The sequence below is a fragment of the Entelurus aequoreus genome, linkage group LG06, assembly GCF_033978785.1.
Source record: "Entelurus aequoreus isolate RoL-2023_Sb linkage group LG06, RoL_Eaeq_v1.1, whole genome shotgun sequence".
NCBI lineage: Eukaryota > Metazoa > Chordata > Actinopteri > Syngnathiformes > Syngnathidae > Entelurus > Entelurus aequoreus.
The window spans coordinates 3,541,904-3,557,725 of NC_084736.1; the positions used below are offsets into that span (position 1 = coordinate 3,541,904).

Sequence of the window (15,822 nt, forward strand, 5' to 3'; positions counted from 1 at the left end):
AAACAAGTTGAAAAACTTATTGGGGTGTTACCATTTAGTGGTCAATTGTACGGAATATGTACTTCACTGTGCAACCTACTAATAAAAGTCTCAACCAATCAATCAAAAAGGGATACAGTCCATGAGCACGCATGATTGTATTTTTTAATGACCAAAAAAATATATATATATATATTTTTTACATTTTTTTACATTTTTAAAATCTCCCCCCCCAACCCCCAGTCCGTGGGACAAATTTTCAAGCGTTGATCGGTCCGCAGTTACAAAAAGGTTGGGGACCACTGCTGTAAAGCGTCTTTGAGTACTCTGAAAAGCGCTATACCAGATCAAATGTATTATTATTATTATACACTGTACAACAGCTATACATAGTCTCCCTCATTGTGTCATTCCTACACCAGCTGACATTTACAGACAGACCCCAACCCCCCTCGCCTCTTCCTGATAGCTATGACCCTCCAACTCAATGAGAGAGTCAGCAAAATAACATCATGGAGCCTTTTTTTTTAATGAACACCATCACGCTTAATTCCCTGTACTCGAAACTAACTTTTGCTCCTCCATTTTGTTCTTTAGCTATTCCTTTCTGCTGGTGGTGGTGCTCCCAATGAAGGAAGGACAGCATTAAACAATGGATGTCTGCTAACTTTTTGCAACACAACGCTAAGAAAACGGAAACCCTGATTATCAATCCTGCTAGACACCGACACCTATTTAATAATACCACCTTAACATTTGACAACAAAACAATTACACAAGGCGACTCGGTAAAGAATCTGGGTATTATCTTCTATAATATATAATGTGTATATATATATATATATATATATATATATATATATATTAGGGATGTCCGATAATGGCTTTTTGCCGATATCCGATATTCCGATATTGTCCAACTCTTTAATTACCGATACCGATATCAACCGATACCGATACTGATATATACAGTTGTGGAATTAACACATTATTATGCCTAATTTGGACAACCAGGTATGGTGAAGATAAGGTCCTTTTTTTTTTTTAAATTAATAAAATAAAACAAGATAAATAAATTAAAAACATTTTCTTGAATAAAAAAGAAAGTAAAACAATATAAAATCAGTTACATAGAAACTAGTAATTAATGAAAATTAGTAAAATTAACTGTTAAGGTTAGTACTATTAGTGGAGCAGCAGCACGCACAATCATGTGTGCTTACGGACTGTATCCCTTGCAGACTGTATTGATATATATTGATATATAATGTAGGAAGCAGAATATTAATAACAGAAAGAAACAACCCTTTTGTGTGAATGAGTGTAAATGGGGGAGGGAGGTTTTTTGGCTTGGTGCACTAATTGTAAGTGTATCTTGTGTTTTTTATGTGGATTTAATAAATAAAAAAATAAATTAAAAAAAAACAATAACAAAAAAACGATACCGATAATAAAAAAAACGATACCGATAAATTTCCGATATTACATTTTAAAGCATTTATCGGCCGATATTATAGGCCGGCCGATATTGTCGGACATCTCTAATATATATATATATATATATATATATATATATATATATATATATATATATATATATATATAAATATATATATACACTGGCTCACCTGCACTGGCTTCCTGTGCACTTAAGATGTCACTTTAAGGTTTTACAACTTAGGTATAAAATACTAAAGCGTCTATCTTGCTGATTGTATTGTACCATATGTCCCGGCAAGAAATCTGCGTTCAAAGAACTCCGGCTTATTAGGAGGGGGGGGGGTCCCCACATCTGCGGTCCCCTCCAAGGTTTCTCATTGTCATCCCATTGGGCTGAGTTTTTCCTCGCCCTGATGTGGGATCTGAGCGGAGGATGTCATTGTGGCTTGTGCAGCCCTTTGAGACACTTGTGATTTAGGGCTATATAAGTAAACTTTGATTGATTAAACACTAAAAACATATACCGGTACTTGGAAAAAACTCGAAAAGAAAACCTTAAATGGCATAAGAAACAGCAGCAGCACAAATGGAAGCGTGTAATAAAGATATCAACATATGGCACTGTTTGATAGCACCTTTTGATTTGAGGTGATTGATACCTAGTAGTAACAAAGGAGTTCGATCAGTGCCTATAAAAGTACCGAATCCGGTACCCATCCCTACCTGTAAGTAGCCTCAGTTTTAATCCAGGATGTTTTGAACTTACCTTCCCTGATACAATCTTCTCATAAATTTGGATGGGCTGGTCTGCAAAGAACGGGGGGTACCCAGCAGCCATCTCGTATATGAGCACCCCGAGAGCCCACCAGTCAACGGCTTTATTGTAGCCCTGGAAACATGAAATAATGTCTGCTCAGGTCACGCTTACAGGGTTGTCGCACTACAAAACAGAACACTCACTTTACTTAAGATGATCTCGGGTGCCAGGTACTCTGGAGTTCCGCAAAGCGTCCAGGTTCGACCTTTCACTCTTTTCGCAAAGCCAAAATCTGTAACCTGCAACACACACAATATACCGTATTTTTCAGACTATAAGTCGCAGTTTTTGCGACTTATACTCAGGAGCGACTTATGTGTGAAATGATTAACACATTAGCGTAAAATATCAAATAATATTATTCACGTAAGAGACTAGACGTATAAGATTTCATATGGGATTTAGCGATTAGGAGTGACAGATTGTTTGGTAAACGTATAGCATGTTCTATATGTTATAGTTATTTGAATGACTCTTACCATAATATGTTCCGTCAGGGGTGTCCAAACTTTTTCCACTGAGGGCCGCACACGGAAAAATGTAAGCATGCGGGGGCCATTTTGATATTTTTCATTTTCAAACCATAACAAAATATATGGATTTTTTTTTCTTTTCAACCTTTAGGGCTCCCGGGGACCATAAAGAGTCTCTGTCATTAAACTGTTTAAAATAAGTCAAATTATTAGTATTATTTTTTATTTAACGCTTACAGTAAATCTCTGTATCAACTTGAGGTTGATATAAAGTAAAAAAAAAAAAGGTTTTCTGTCAAAGACAACTTTGTTTTTTATAGTAAAACTGAAATATGCAGTATTTAGTAATTAGAGCCTTAAAAGATCAATAATGCAGGACACCATTGATTTTAATTCTTTAATATTTTTGAGTAATCACAGTGAAAAGTTAAATAAAATCCTACTAAATATATTTGGGATCCAAAAGGTCCCCCACTCATAAAGTGATACATTTTTATTAATTTTTTTTTACTTTTAACACTTAAATTAAAGTAATAATTCATTATAACATAGATTTTTAGTCTTTTTTTTTTTTTTAGCAATGGCAAAAAAAAGAAAAATAAACACAAAAGGAAAAAAAACAGCCTGCATGGCAGCTTTGTGTCAACATTGCAACTTTTTACTTGTTAGATTTCACCTCATTCCACTTTTTTAAAATGTTTTTTTACATTTTTGCAATATTATCAATTTTGCAATTTTTGCAGAATGTGTGGCGGGCCGCTAAACAATTAGCTGCGGGCCGCACTTTGGACACCCCTGTGTTACGTTAACATACCAGGCACGTTGTCAGTTGGTTATTTATGCCTCATATAACGTACACTTATTCAGCCTGTTGTTCACTATTCTTTAGACATTTTAAATTGCCTTTCAAATGTCTATTCTTGGTGTTGGCTTTTATCAAATAAACTTCCCCAAAAAATGCGACTTATACTCCAGTGCGACTTATATATGTTTTTTTCCTTCTTTATTATGCATTTTTCGGCCGGTGCGACTTATACTCCGGAGCGATTTATACTCCGAAAAATACGGTATTAAGTTTTTTATATGTTTATCTTCTCATGTTTTGAATTTGTAAAGGTTTTAGAGTGTTTGATATTGAAGGCAAAACGGATATTGTTTGTAACGGGGAAATACGTTAATCTGGGTTGTATTCATTTTGGCATTTAAGGTAGCTATCGATTAGAGCGCTAGCTGCTTTTACATAAAATTTGCAGTATCACCGGGAGTATTTCAAAGCGAGATTATAATCACAATTTTCCAATAGGGAAAATGTTTAATGGTAATACTAACTGTCGGAAATTATATTGCTGTTTATCATTATTATAACAATAATCGTTACATCCCTTTCATCAATATTGAAATTGCACTTTTAGCATGTGTGCATATTGCACTTTTAGCATGTGTGCATTAATAACAAAGTATAAACTCTGCGGTTTGCAAGGATCCCAGCGAGGTAAAAAAAAAAAAAGAGGAATTCAAAATAATCGGCTGGAGGTTACGGGGCCCCTTTATTATTCCATTTTTAAAGGTGCTTTGGAAGGCATTTCCTACATAGAAATGATGTAGAAATTTGAGCTGGGTGTTGTTTTTGGACTTATTTAAGCCTGCCAATAAATACAGTAATGCAATTTCCAACTTATTTATGAGTGGAGAAGGTGTGTGGCAGCCAGGTAGGATGAGGCGGTCCAAGGAATTCAGTCCATTTGAAGTAAGTTTCACTTTTGAGAGACAAGATGGCAGTAATGTATAAGCTATTGAACACTAGGGCTGCAACTAAGCATTATTTTAATAGTCGATTGGTCAACGATTATCTTAATGATTAGTCGACTAATCGGATAATTGAGCGTACACATTTAATGGCTGTTGTATTTCCATCGACTTCTAAATGCAGCTTAAGTTATTTTAGGCGCGTGCTTACTAACAACAAAGATGACTAATTCATGCATAAATATTTATTTGTACTGTAACCTGCAAGAGAGGGCGCAGACCTCAAAACATCACACTTTTTTTTTTAGCTAGAAAAAAAAAAGGGTGTCAAAGAAGTGAGCCTTGCCTGGATGTAACCCTGCTGGTCGATGAGCAGGTTCTCTGGCTTCAGGTCTCTGTAGATGAGGTCCAGCGAGTGAAGGTACTCAAAGGTCAGTACAATCTGTGCTGCGTAGAAGCGGGCGTGTGGTTCACTGCAAGAAAACATCCTTAGCAATATTTGTCCAAGTATTTGGGGCAAAAGAAGAAGAAGAAAACAATATACCTGAATCTACCGATTCTCCTCAAATGTGAAAACATTTCTCCTCCTGGGACGTACTCCATTATCATATATAAATTACTGTTGTCCTGAAAGGAGACGGGCAAACTCTAATTTCAACGTAGAGATGAAACACTGGTGTCGCTGCATACCTTAAAAGAATGCTCCAGTCGCACAAGGAAAGGAAAGGTAACTGCCTGCAGGATGCGTTTCTCATTTAGTGTGTGCTCGATCTGCTTCAGCTTCACCACCTGGAGGGGGAGGAGAGGACGGACGCCGACTCAACACCAAATTGAACACGGAAATGTGCTGCGGACCAAAGCAGCTTACCTTTTGTTTGTCAAGTATTTTCATTGCAAAGTGCAGGCCCGACTCTTTGTGCTTAACCAGCATGACTCTGCCAAAGGAACCAGTGCCTAAAGTCTTTAGACGCTCAAAGTGGTCCAAAGCTGCAGTTTGCTGTGTGGAATGGAGAACATATGTTTGCATGGTACGTGTCAGGCCAGCAGAGGGCGCCCTGCCTCTCAAATAAACAGAGCAGTTCATGGGTGGGACTATTTCCACAGAGACTGCCCCAAGCTATGTCCATATTTATAGTGAATCTTCACGCTAACACAGGCAATACACATGAGTGTTACCTGTGCTGGATTCTCCCATTTCTTTAGGAAATCTTCTTTGGCTTTGGCAAGAAACTCCTTCACTGTGGAACAAAGTGCAGATAGAGACTATTTCAAATGATGCAACAGAGCAGTGGACCCTATGTGCAGCACATCCATAACAGGGCTGGGCATCTCTGCTCTTTCACAAACATTCAAACATTACAGTTGGTACAAAATGCGGCTGCTAGACTTTTGACAAGAACAAGAAAGTTTGATCATATTACGCCTATACTGTATATACCTTTATATACATATATATATATACCTATACTGGCTCACCTGCACTGGCTTCCTGTGCACTTAAGATGTGACTTCAAGGTTTTACTACTTAGGTATAAAATACTACACGGTCTACCTCCATCCTATCTTGCTGACTGTATTGTACCATATGTCCCGGCAAGAAATCTGCCTTCAAAGAACTCCGGCTTGTTAGTGATTCCCAGAGCCCAAAAAAAGTCTGCGGGCTATAGAGCGTTTTCTATTGGGGCTCCAGTACTCTGGAATGTTCTAGCAGTAACAGTTAGAGATGCTACCTCAGTAGAAGCATTTAAGTCCCATCTTAAAACTCATTTGTATACTCTAGCCTTTAAATAGACTCCCTTTTTAGACCAGTTGATCTGCCGTTTCTTTTCTTTTCTAGTCTGCCCCCCTCTCCCTTGTGGAGGGGGGGAGGGGGGGGGGGCACAGGTCCGGTGGCCATGGATGAAGTGCTGGCTGTCCAGAGTCGGGACCCGGGGTGGACTGCTCGCCTGTGCATCGGCTGGGGGCTGGGGACATCTCTACGCTGCTGACCCGTCTCCGCTCGGGATGGTCTCCTGCTGGCCCCACTATGGACTGGACTCTCACTATTATGTTGGATCCACTATGGACTGGACTCTCACTATTATGTTAGATCCACTATGGACTGGACTCTCACTATTATGTTAGATCCACTACGGACTGGACTCTCACTATTATGTTAGATCCACTACGGACTGGACTCTCACTATTATGTTAGATCCACTACGGACTGGACTCTCACTATGATGTTAGATCCACTATGGACTGGACTCTCACTATTATGTTGGATCCACTATGGACTGGACTCTCACTATTATGTTAGATCCACTACGGACTGGACTCTCACTATTATGTTAGATCCACTACGGACTGGACTGTCACTATTATGTTAGATCCACTACGGACTGGACTCTCACTATTATGTTAGATCCACTACGGACTGGACTCTCACTATTATGTTAGATCCACTACGGACTGGACTCTCACTATTATGTTAGATCCACTATGGACTGGACTCTCACTATTATGTTAGATCCACTATGGACTGGACTCTCACTATTATGTTAGATCCACTATAGACTGGACTCTCACTATTATGTTAGATCCACTATGGACTGGACTCTCACTATTATGTTAGATCCACTATGGACTGGACTCTCACTATTATGTTAGATCCACTATGGACTGGACTCTCACTACAATGTTTGATCCACTACGGACTGGACTCTCACTATTATGTTAGATCCACTACGGACTGGACTCTCACTATTATGTTAGATCCACTATGGACTGGACTCTCACTATTATGTTAGATCCACTATGGACTGGACTCTCACTATTATGTTATATCCACTACGGACTGGACTCTCACTATTATGTTAGATCCACTATGGACTGGACTCTCACACTATTATGTTAGATCCACTATGGACTGGACTCTCACTATTATGTTAGATCCACTATGGACTGGACTCTCACTATTATGTTAGATCCACTATGGACTGGACTCTCACTATTATGTTAGATCCACTATGGACTGGACTCTCACTATTATGTTAGATCCACTATGGACTGGACTCTCACTATTATGTTAGATCCACTATGGACTGGACTCTCACTATTATGTTAGATCCACTATGGACTGGACTCTCACACTATTATGTTAGATCCACTATGGACTGGACTCTCACACTATTCTGTTAGATCCACTATGGACTGGACTCTCACTATTATGTTAGATCCACTATGGACTGGACTCTCACACTATTATGTTAGATCCACTATGGACTGGACTCTCACACTATTATGTTAGATCCACTATGGACTGGACTCTCACTATAATGTTAGATCCACTATGGACTGGACTCTCACTATTATGTTAGATCCACTATGGACTGGACTTTCACACTATTATGTTAGATCCACTATGGACTGGACTCTCACTATTATGTTAGATCCACTATGGACTGGACTTTCACAATATTATGTCAGACCCACTCGACGTCCATTGCATCCGGTCTCCCCTAGATTAAACACCAAATCAACCCACTACGAGGCAACATAATATAGTAAAAGATGTTTCAAAAACTGAGCAAAGTACTCGGGAAAGTAAATGTATTCCTGGTGGTTGGATGACCTGGTTACTAGAGGTGGATTCTTTGGGCATCTCACCATTTGATTACGAATACAATTCAGGAGCTACGATCCAATTAAAAATCCATTATTGATGCATCTATAATTAATATAAATCGATGCAGTTTTACATTTATTTTTGTTTCACTAAATACACATTTATCACTTGCAACTTTAAAAAAAAACCCAGTGTATTTATAATAAGAAACATTTAAATTAACTCTCACATTTACTAAATTAATGGAAACGTGTGCAAAACTGGAACATAAGTGCCCTAAAATAAAGGAGTTGGTCGGCTCTCTCTGTGAGGTGGCTCGCTGACATTTTACAACTGTCTGCTTTACTTTACTAGGCCCTATCAGTGGCCTAGTGGTTAGAGTGTCCGCCCTGAGATGGGTAGGTCGTGAGTTCAAACCCCGGCCGAGTCATACCAAAGACTATAAAAAAGGGAGCCATTACCTCCCTGCTTGGCACTCAGCATCAAGGGTTGGAATTGGGGGTTAAATCACCAAAAATGATTCCCGGGCGCGGCCACCGCTGTTGCCCACTGCTCCCCTCACCTCCCAGGGGGTGATCAAGGGTGATGGGTCAAATGCAGAGAATAATTTCGCCACACCTAGTGTGTGTGTGTGACAATCATTGGTACTTTAACTTTAACTTTATTTACAATAAATAAATCCATTATCGATTATTGACGTTTACTAATTGATTTTTATAATAGTCCATATCTGAATAGCGATGCCAAGATCAACAAAAATAAAGAGCCGAAATGGATTAATCTGCTTTGGAACTTTATTAGACGTCTTGGATTGTTTGTTAGCTGTCTGCCAAGCTGTATAACCTCAACACGTATAGTGAGGGCAGAACAGGCAATATGCAATTATTGCCAGGCTTCGCTCTCATGTAAGGGAAGAAGAATTGTCGATTGATGACTGTGGTGTTCTTAGTGTCATAGTGTGTGTAGTTAGTATGTTCCAATAGCAGCAGAAGTGCACTTTTTGGAGAGCTGTATTATTTTCCGTTTTATGCCCAAGGGACTGATTTTATTTAACACTATATTATTATTTATACACCTATAGTGATCACAGAAACAGGTTGGTTTTGTGTTACTGTATATATTTGCTTTTCTGAAAAATCCCACTTAATATACTTTGGGTAACAACAGTCAATATTTTAATTTTTTTTTAGGAGTGATAACAGTCAATATTTATTTATCTATTTTATTTTTTTCTAATAAAATAAAAGTGAGCTTTTGTTAAACCAAATATTGTGTTTTTTTTCCATATACAACAACCTATCTGGAATCAATAAGAGAATCGTTAAGGAATCGGTTCGATAAGAGGTTTCGATGATGGGCTCGAACTCGATAATTTCTTATCAAATATCATCCCGAGGCTTAGGTCACATTCATCCAACCAATAAGTCATCAAAAAGCAATTAGCGTCATAATTATTCACCAAAATAGGCAATTGCAAAAATAAATAGTTCACAAATGAGCAGAAAACAAGCAAAAAATAATGTTTTAAGAACGCACTCTCTTTGTCCACAAACACGCTTTTCGACGCAGACGTCGTCATGCCTGGATCTCTGCTCCCACTGCCAGTACATCGTCTTTTGTGGTACCTTGTATTCAATTAGCAACTACATGCATTACCCAAGAAACACTTCCTGTCTTGCACTAACAATGTGTACCGTGTGGGAATTCAGGACACTTTTGTACCGAACCAAAGGCTCTATCAAAAAATATGAACTCGAATACATTCACTGTTACACCCGTCTAGGGCTGCAACAACTAATCGATTAAATCGATTAAAATCGATTACCAAAATAGTTGGCGATTAATTTAGTAATCGATTCGTTGGAACTATGCTATGCGCATGCGTGGAGGCTTTTTTTGGTTATTTTTTTGTTTTTGTTTTATAAACCTTTATTCATAAACTGCAACATTTACAAACAGCTGAGAAACAATAATCAAAATACGGTAAGTACAAAAACAGTACAAAACAGCGCCAGGGCGGCGGTGAGGCTACGTCTCATGAGGTGGCGTAAGCTAGCCAATGATGTGTCATGTGCAGCTCACGTGACCACGGCGTCTCCTTTGCTGGAAAAATTCGAAAAATGGCGCCGGAAAACACGACCGATAGTTTAGCGGAGAAACATCTTGAGGTTATTGCTTCAATGGAGAAAAGTGTACGACCTAAGTCGTCAAAAGTGTGGGAACGCTTCACTTTAAAGACTTCAAAGAAGAGCGTTTCCTGCAAAATGGCACGGAAGTACAACATTGCTTCAGGAGCACCTGAAAAGGAAACATGTTGCAGCCATGGATGAAGGGAGGAACTCACAGTACGTAACTTTTTAAGCCCATAGTGGCAACAAGCATTCATGAGTTCAGCTTTTTTGTAAGTAACTTTAAAGTTATGCCTTTGTTGCAAGGCGGGGCTGATAATGTGTCTCCGGCACATTTGACTCCGTTTTGAGAGAGAAAACGCACGCTTACCAATTTGGAAATAAACGTAACGGACAGAAATATCTCAGGTTGGTTTCATAATGGATCAATGTAGCCGGGCCGATAAAGCTATATAAATATATTTAGATTTGAGTTTTTTGATTGATTGATTGAGACTTTTATTAGTAGGTTGCACAGTGAAGTACATATTCCGTACAATTGACCACTAAATGGTAACACCCGAATAAGTTTTTCAACTTGTTTAAGTCGGGGTCCACTTAAATTGATTCATGATACAGATATATACTATCATATATACTATCATCATAATACAGTCATCACACAAGATAATCACATTGAATTATTTACATTATTTACAATCAGGGGTGTGGAGGGGGGGGGGGTATGGACATCAAGTAGTGGACATAGAGAGAGAGAGAGAGAGAGAGAGAGAGAGAGAGAGAGAGAGAGAGAGAGAGAGAGAGAGAGAGAGAGAGAGAGAGAGAGAGAGAGAGAGAGAGAGAGATCAGAAGGCATAAGAAAAAGAAAAAGTATCTGCATTTGATTGTTTACATTTGATTATTAGCAATCCGGGGAGGGTGTTAGTTTAGGGTTGTAGCTGCCTGGAGGTGAACTTTTATTGCGGTTTTGAAGGAGGATAGAGATGCCCTTTCTTTTATACCTGTTGGGAGCGCATTCCACATTGATGTGGCATAGAAAGAGAATGAGTTAAGACCTTTGTTAGTTCGGAATCTGGGTTTAACGTGGTTAGTGGAGCACCCCCTGGTGTTGTGGTTATGGCGGTCATTAACGTTAAGGAAGTAGTGACGCTTTAGTATAACTAAACGTTATGAGGGTGCTGGAATATTTCATGCTATTATTTAGAGGCAGCCTAAAATGAATCCTTTATTATTCACAACAGAAACGTGTACAATATCTGATTCAGTTCTGATGAGTTACATTTCTGTGTTATTGTTGGTGTATGCTGCACCCCCAATGTCCACCACATGGTGCCAGTATGCTGGTTTTTTTCAATAAAATACTGGAAAGGATAGAAATGTAGTTTGTCTCTTTTATCCGATTATTAATCGATTAATCAAAGTAATAATGGACAGATTAATCGATTATCAAATGAATCGTTAGTTGCAGCCCTACACCCGTCGTATATAGAGGGGTCTGACTCTGAACGCTTGCTAAACGTAGCGACAAAGTTGCAAACTTCGCAACACCGCTCCTTCCTGCTATGTCTTTTTATTATCTGGCAGAAACCATTTGTGGCGTAGTGGCGGTCCAATTGTATTGGTAGCAGCAAGAAATGTATGGGAAACACCATCCGTACAATGGCCTTAATAGTGCATACAAACCCACACTGTGGACAATTTACTGTCATGTCATTTACAAGAGTTCATTTTTTTCCTCCTGTTCTTATCTTTATGGGGTTAAATGACATCTCTCTGTGGGAACATGGGAGATAACTTCTCCATTCGGCCTTAACTCCCACTTACTGCACGGGAGGCATTGGTTTGTTTTTTTGTGTATAACCATTATGATGTTGCACTACATCTTGACTACTGTTCTAACAGTGGAAAAATAAAGCACATTGAGCTTTTCAGGATCATGTGGCATGTCGGAATAATCGATGTGAAACAACAGCCTGCAGCGAAGTGTACACACAGCCAGTCAGCTGCAAGATTTCCAACATGCATCAACACTTTTTGCCTTTTGACCTCCAAACACCGAATGCAGGGCAACAAATAGCAGCCATCTGGACTGTAATTTGTAACGTGAAACACACACAAACGTATTTCAAGCAGGTGAACGCAAGACTTGCAACGAACATAGCATCAACAAGGAGGGCACAGAGTTCAAAACTTGAACTCCATAGATAAAACATTTTAAAGCCTGGGTTTTGCCTCCATGCAACATTTATTCCGCCTACTTTTCGCTACGACTACCGAGCTAACATCCGATCGCCTTACCATCTGGGATGACTACGGGTGTCTCGGCTGTCTCTGCCAAAGAATCGGTGGAGCGCGAGGATGACTCCCTCTTGTGCCTCCTGGAGCTCTTCCTGTCACACATTACCCCGAAAGAGTCTACCCCACTTTGCCTTCCTTGGACGCTTCCTCACAGCCACTGACTCAGGGACTTCTACTCTCGGACCAGTCGCATTCCTGCACCTGAAAACAGTCCAGTCCTCACTATTCCTGCACCTGAAAACAGTCCAGTCCTCACTATTCCTGCACCTGAAAACAGTCCAGTCCTCACTATTCCTGCACCTGAAAACAGTCCAGTCCTCACTATTCCTGCACCTGAAAACAGTCCAGTCCTCACTATTCCCGCACCTGAAAGCAGTCCAGTCCTCACTATTCCCGCACCTGAAAGCAGTCCAGTCCTCACTATTCCTGCACCCGAAAACAGTCCAGTCCTCACTATTCCTGCACCTGAAAACAGTCCAGTCCTCACTATTCCCGCACCTGAAAGCAGTCCAGTCCTCACTATTCCTGCACCCGAAAACAGTCCAGTCCTCACTATTCCTGCACCCGAAAACAGTCCAGTCCTCACTATTCCTGCACCTGAAAACAGTCCAGTCCTCACTATTCCTGCACCTGAAAACAGTCCAGTCCTCACTATTCCCGCACCTGAAAACCGTCCAGTCTTCACTATTCCTGCACCTGAAAACCGTCCAGTCCTCACTATTCCTGCACCTGAAAACAGTCCAGTCCTCACTATTCCTGCACCTGAAAACCGTCCAGTCCTCACTATTCCCGCACCTGAAAACCGTCCAGTCTTCACTATTCCTGCACCTGAAAACCGTCCAGTCCTCACTACGTCTTTGCTCTGCTGTTTTGGAAGGTAGCGTCCACTCATGTATAGTCCTCCCGCCACACTAACGCCAATCAATTGAGCCATGGCTAAGTTACACGCACACACACACACAGATATATATCGTTGTAGACATAATCAACAGAGGGGAGGGGCCTAAACACATATTATCCGGCCCAAAAAAGGAAGTTCAAAGGTAAACTGGGCTGCAGCAAAACATTTGACTTAAAGCTATCAGATGGTACGTTCCAATATATACATTCCTACTGTATATACATGTTGGAAGCGGGAAGGCAACCAAATGCACCAAAGAGTTGTAGAGCTTGATTGAATAGCCAAAAAAATAAAAAAATCAATTCTTCATCTCTCCCTTGGGCCTCACTGGCCTATTCTGACCTAGGAACAGGAGGATTATATTGACCGACATTTAACACCAGTTGGTTTTTATTCATGTTTTTTTTTTGTTTTTTTTAAACACTGCATTTTAAGCTATTCTAAGTATATATTTACAGGTTTTAGACCTTGGTTTCTATAAAATTAAAGTCTCTATATTAACTTGTCTCACAGTAGCTGTTTTTCATGAGAAGATTGCCCTCTGTAATACACATATTATTAATAATAACCAAATGTTATATTCAAAACATAAATGTATAGATCATAAACAATTAATAAATACAGTAAAGATAATACATAATAAATATACAGTGCATCTGCAAAGTATTTAGCGTTTTACTTTTTCCTTGTTTTATGTTATAGCCTTATTCAAAAATGTAATACATTTTTCTAATGACTAGAGTATTTTTTAAATGTTTGCAAACGTATTGAATAAAACAATCTCATATACATAATAAATATTCATGTTAAGACGAAAGTGTTGCAAGCCCTACTCATTTCTTATGTTTGTTGTCAGTTAATGAGAACGATTTGGATAAGTTTAGCTACTACTAAGCTAAGCCATCATTGAATTTATAATTTATTGCAGGGGTCCCCAAACTTTTTGACTCCAGGGCCGCATTCGGTTAAAACAATTTGGCTGGGGGCCGCGCTATATATATATATATATATATATATATATATATATATATATATATATATATATATATATATATATATATATATATATATATATATATTTTTTTTTTTTTGTATATACAGTGGGGCAAAAAAGTATTTAGTCAGCCACCCATTGACAATCAATGGGTGGCTGACTAAATACTTTTTTGCCCCACTATATATATATATATATTTTTTTTTGTATATATATATATATATATATATATATAGCGCAGTTTTTAATATATATATATATATATATAGCGCAGTTTTTAATATATATATATATATATATATTTTTTTTTTATATATATATATATATATTTTTTTTTTTTGTATATATATATATATATATATGTGTGTGTATATATGTATATGTAAATGTGTATATGTGTGTGTTTTTATATGTATGTGTGTATATATGTATATGTCTATGTATATGTATACGTTTATATATGTGTGTGTATATATGTATACGTGTATATATGTGTGTATATATGTATACGTGTATATATATATGTATATGTCCATGTATATATATGTGTGTGTATATATGTATATATACTGTATATGTATATGTGTATATATATATATATATATATATATATATATATATATATGTATATGTCCATGTATATATATATATGTGTGTGTATATATATATATGTACAGTATATGTGTGTATATATATATATATATATATATATATATATATATATATATATATATATATATATATATATATATATATTCCTCGCGCACTATATATATATATATATATATATATATATATATATATTCCTCGCGCACTAATTGACTTAAAGAGCGCACTTGCTGCATGTCACGTTATCGATGGTAAAATGCATTTTTAGACAATATGATTTGCCTGAGTGGTTAGGAGACGGTAGAAAATGGACAAGTAAGGACAGATTTTTTTTTTTAAATAATAAAAAAAAATATTTATTTTTTTTAACTTGGGACTTCCCGCGGGCCGGATTTTGGACGCTGCGGGGCCGTATCCGGCCCGCGGGCCGTAGTTTGGGGACCCCTGGTCTATTGTAACAACAACACAACTGCACATTTTTAGTAGCTTTTCTGGGAATGTGTGTGTATATACACACACTTCTTGTGCGTACAAGACAGCCATTAAGGTCTTTTTTCTTGGGCCGACAAATATTTTTTATTCATTACAATTAGTCATTGTGAAAAATATACTTTTTTGTAATATGTTCTTCTAAACCACTAATAGTAACATAAGCTACTTTAGGGCAGCGTCTATCAATGATTTGAATAATTGAGTAATCTATCCATTATTTTGTTCCATTAATCGGATCAAACACACTTTAGTCTCAGTGCATATTTTACGCAAAATAGTTGAAATAAAAAATGATTTTTCTGCCTGCCATAACCATCATTGTTTTTCTATACTAAAT

General features: G+C 38.0%; 1 protein-coding gene across 2 annotated transcripts in view; it reads right to left on the reverse strand.

Annotated features, from left to right (window-relative positions):
- Positions 1-15,822, reverse strand: part of prkacaa (protein kinase, cAMP-dependent, catalytic, alpha, genome duplicate a) — a 54,691-nt gene that overhangs the window by 13,006 nt on the left and 25,863 nt on the right. Inside the window, exons 1-8 of one of the 2 annotated variants that reach the window (XM_062049874.1) lie at positions 12,490-12,843; positions 5,632-5,693; positions 5,324-5,452; positions 5,146-5,244; positions 5,000-5,082; positions 4,802-4,928; positions 2,380-2,475; positions 2,186-2,308 (exon numbers count right to left, since the gene is read on the reverse strand). In XM_062049874.1, coding sequence (XP_061905858.1) covers positions 2,186-2,308; positions 2,380-2,475; positions 4,802-4,928; positions 5,000-5,082; positions 5,146-5,244; positions 5,324-5,452; positions 5,632-5,693; positions 12,490-12,592 — 822 coding nt within the window. In that variant the 5' untranslated portion in view covers positions 12,593-12,843. Of the gene's footprint in view, positions 1-2,185; positions 2,309-2,379; positions 2,476-4,801; positions 4,929-4,999; positions 5,083-5,145; positions 5,245-5,323; positions 5,453-5,631; positions 5,694-12,489; positions 12,844-15,822 lie in introns of those variants that run through there. The other variant, XM_062049873.1, reaches the window with a different exon arrangement.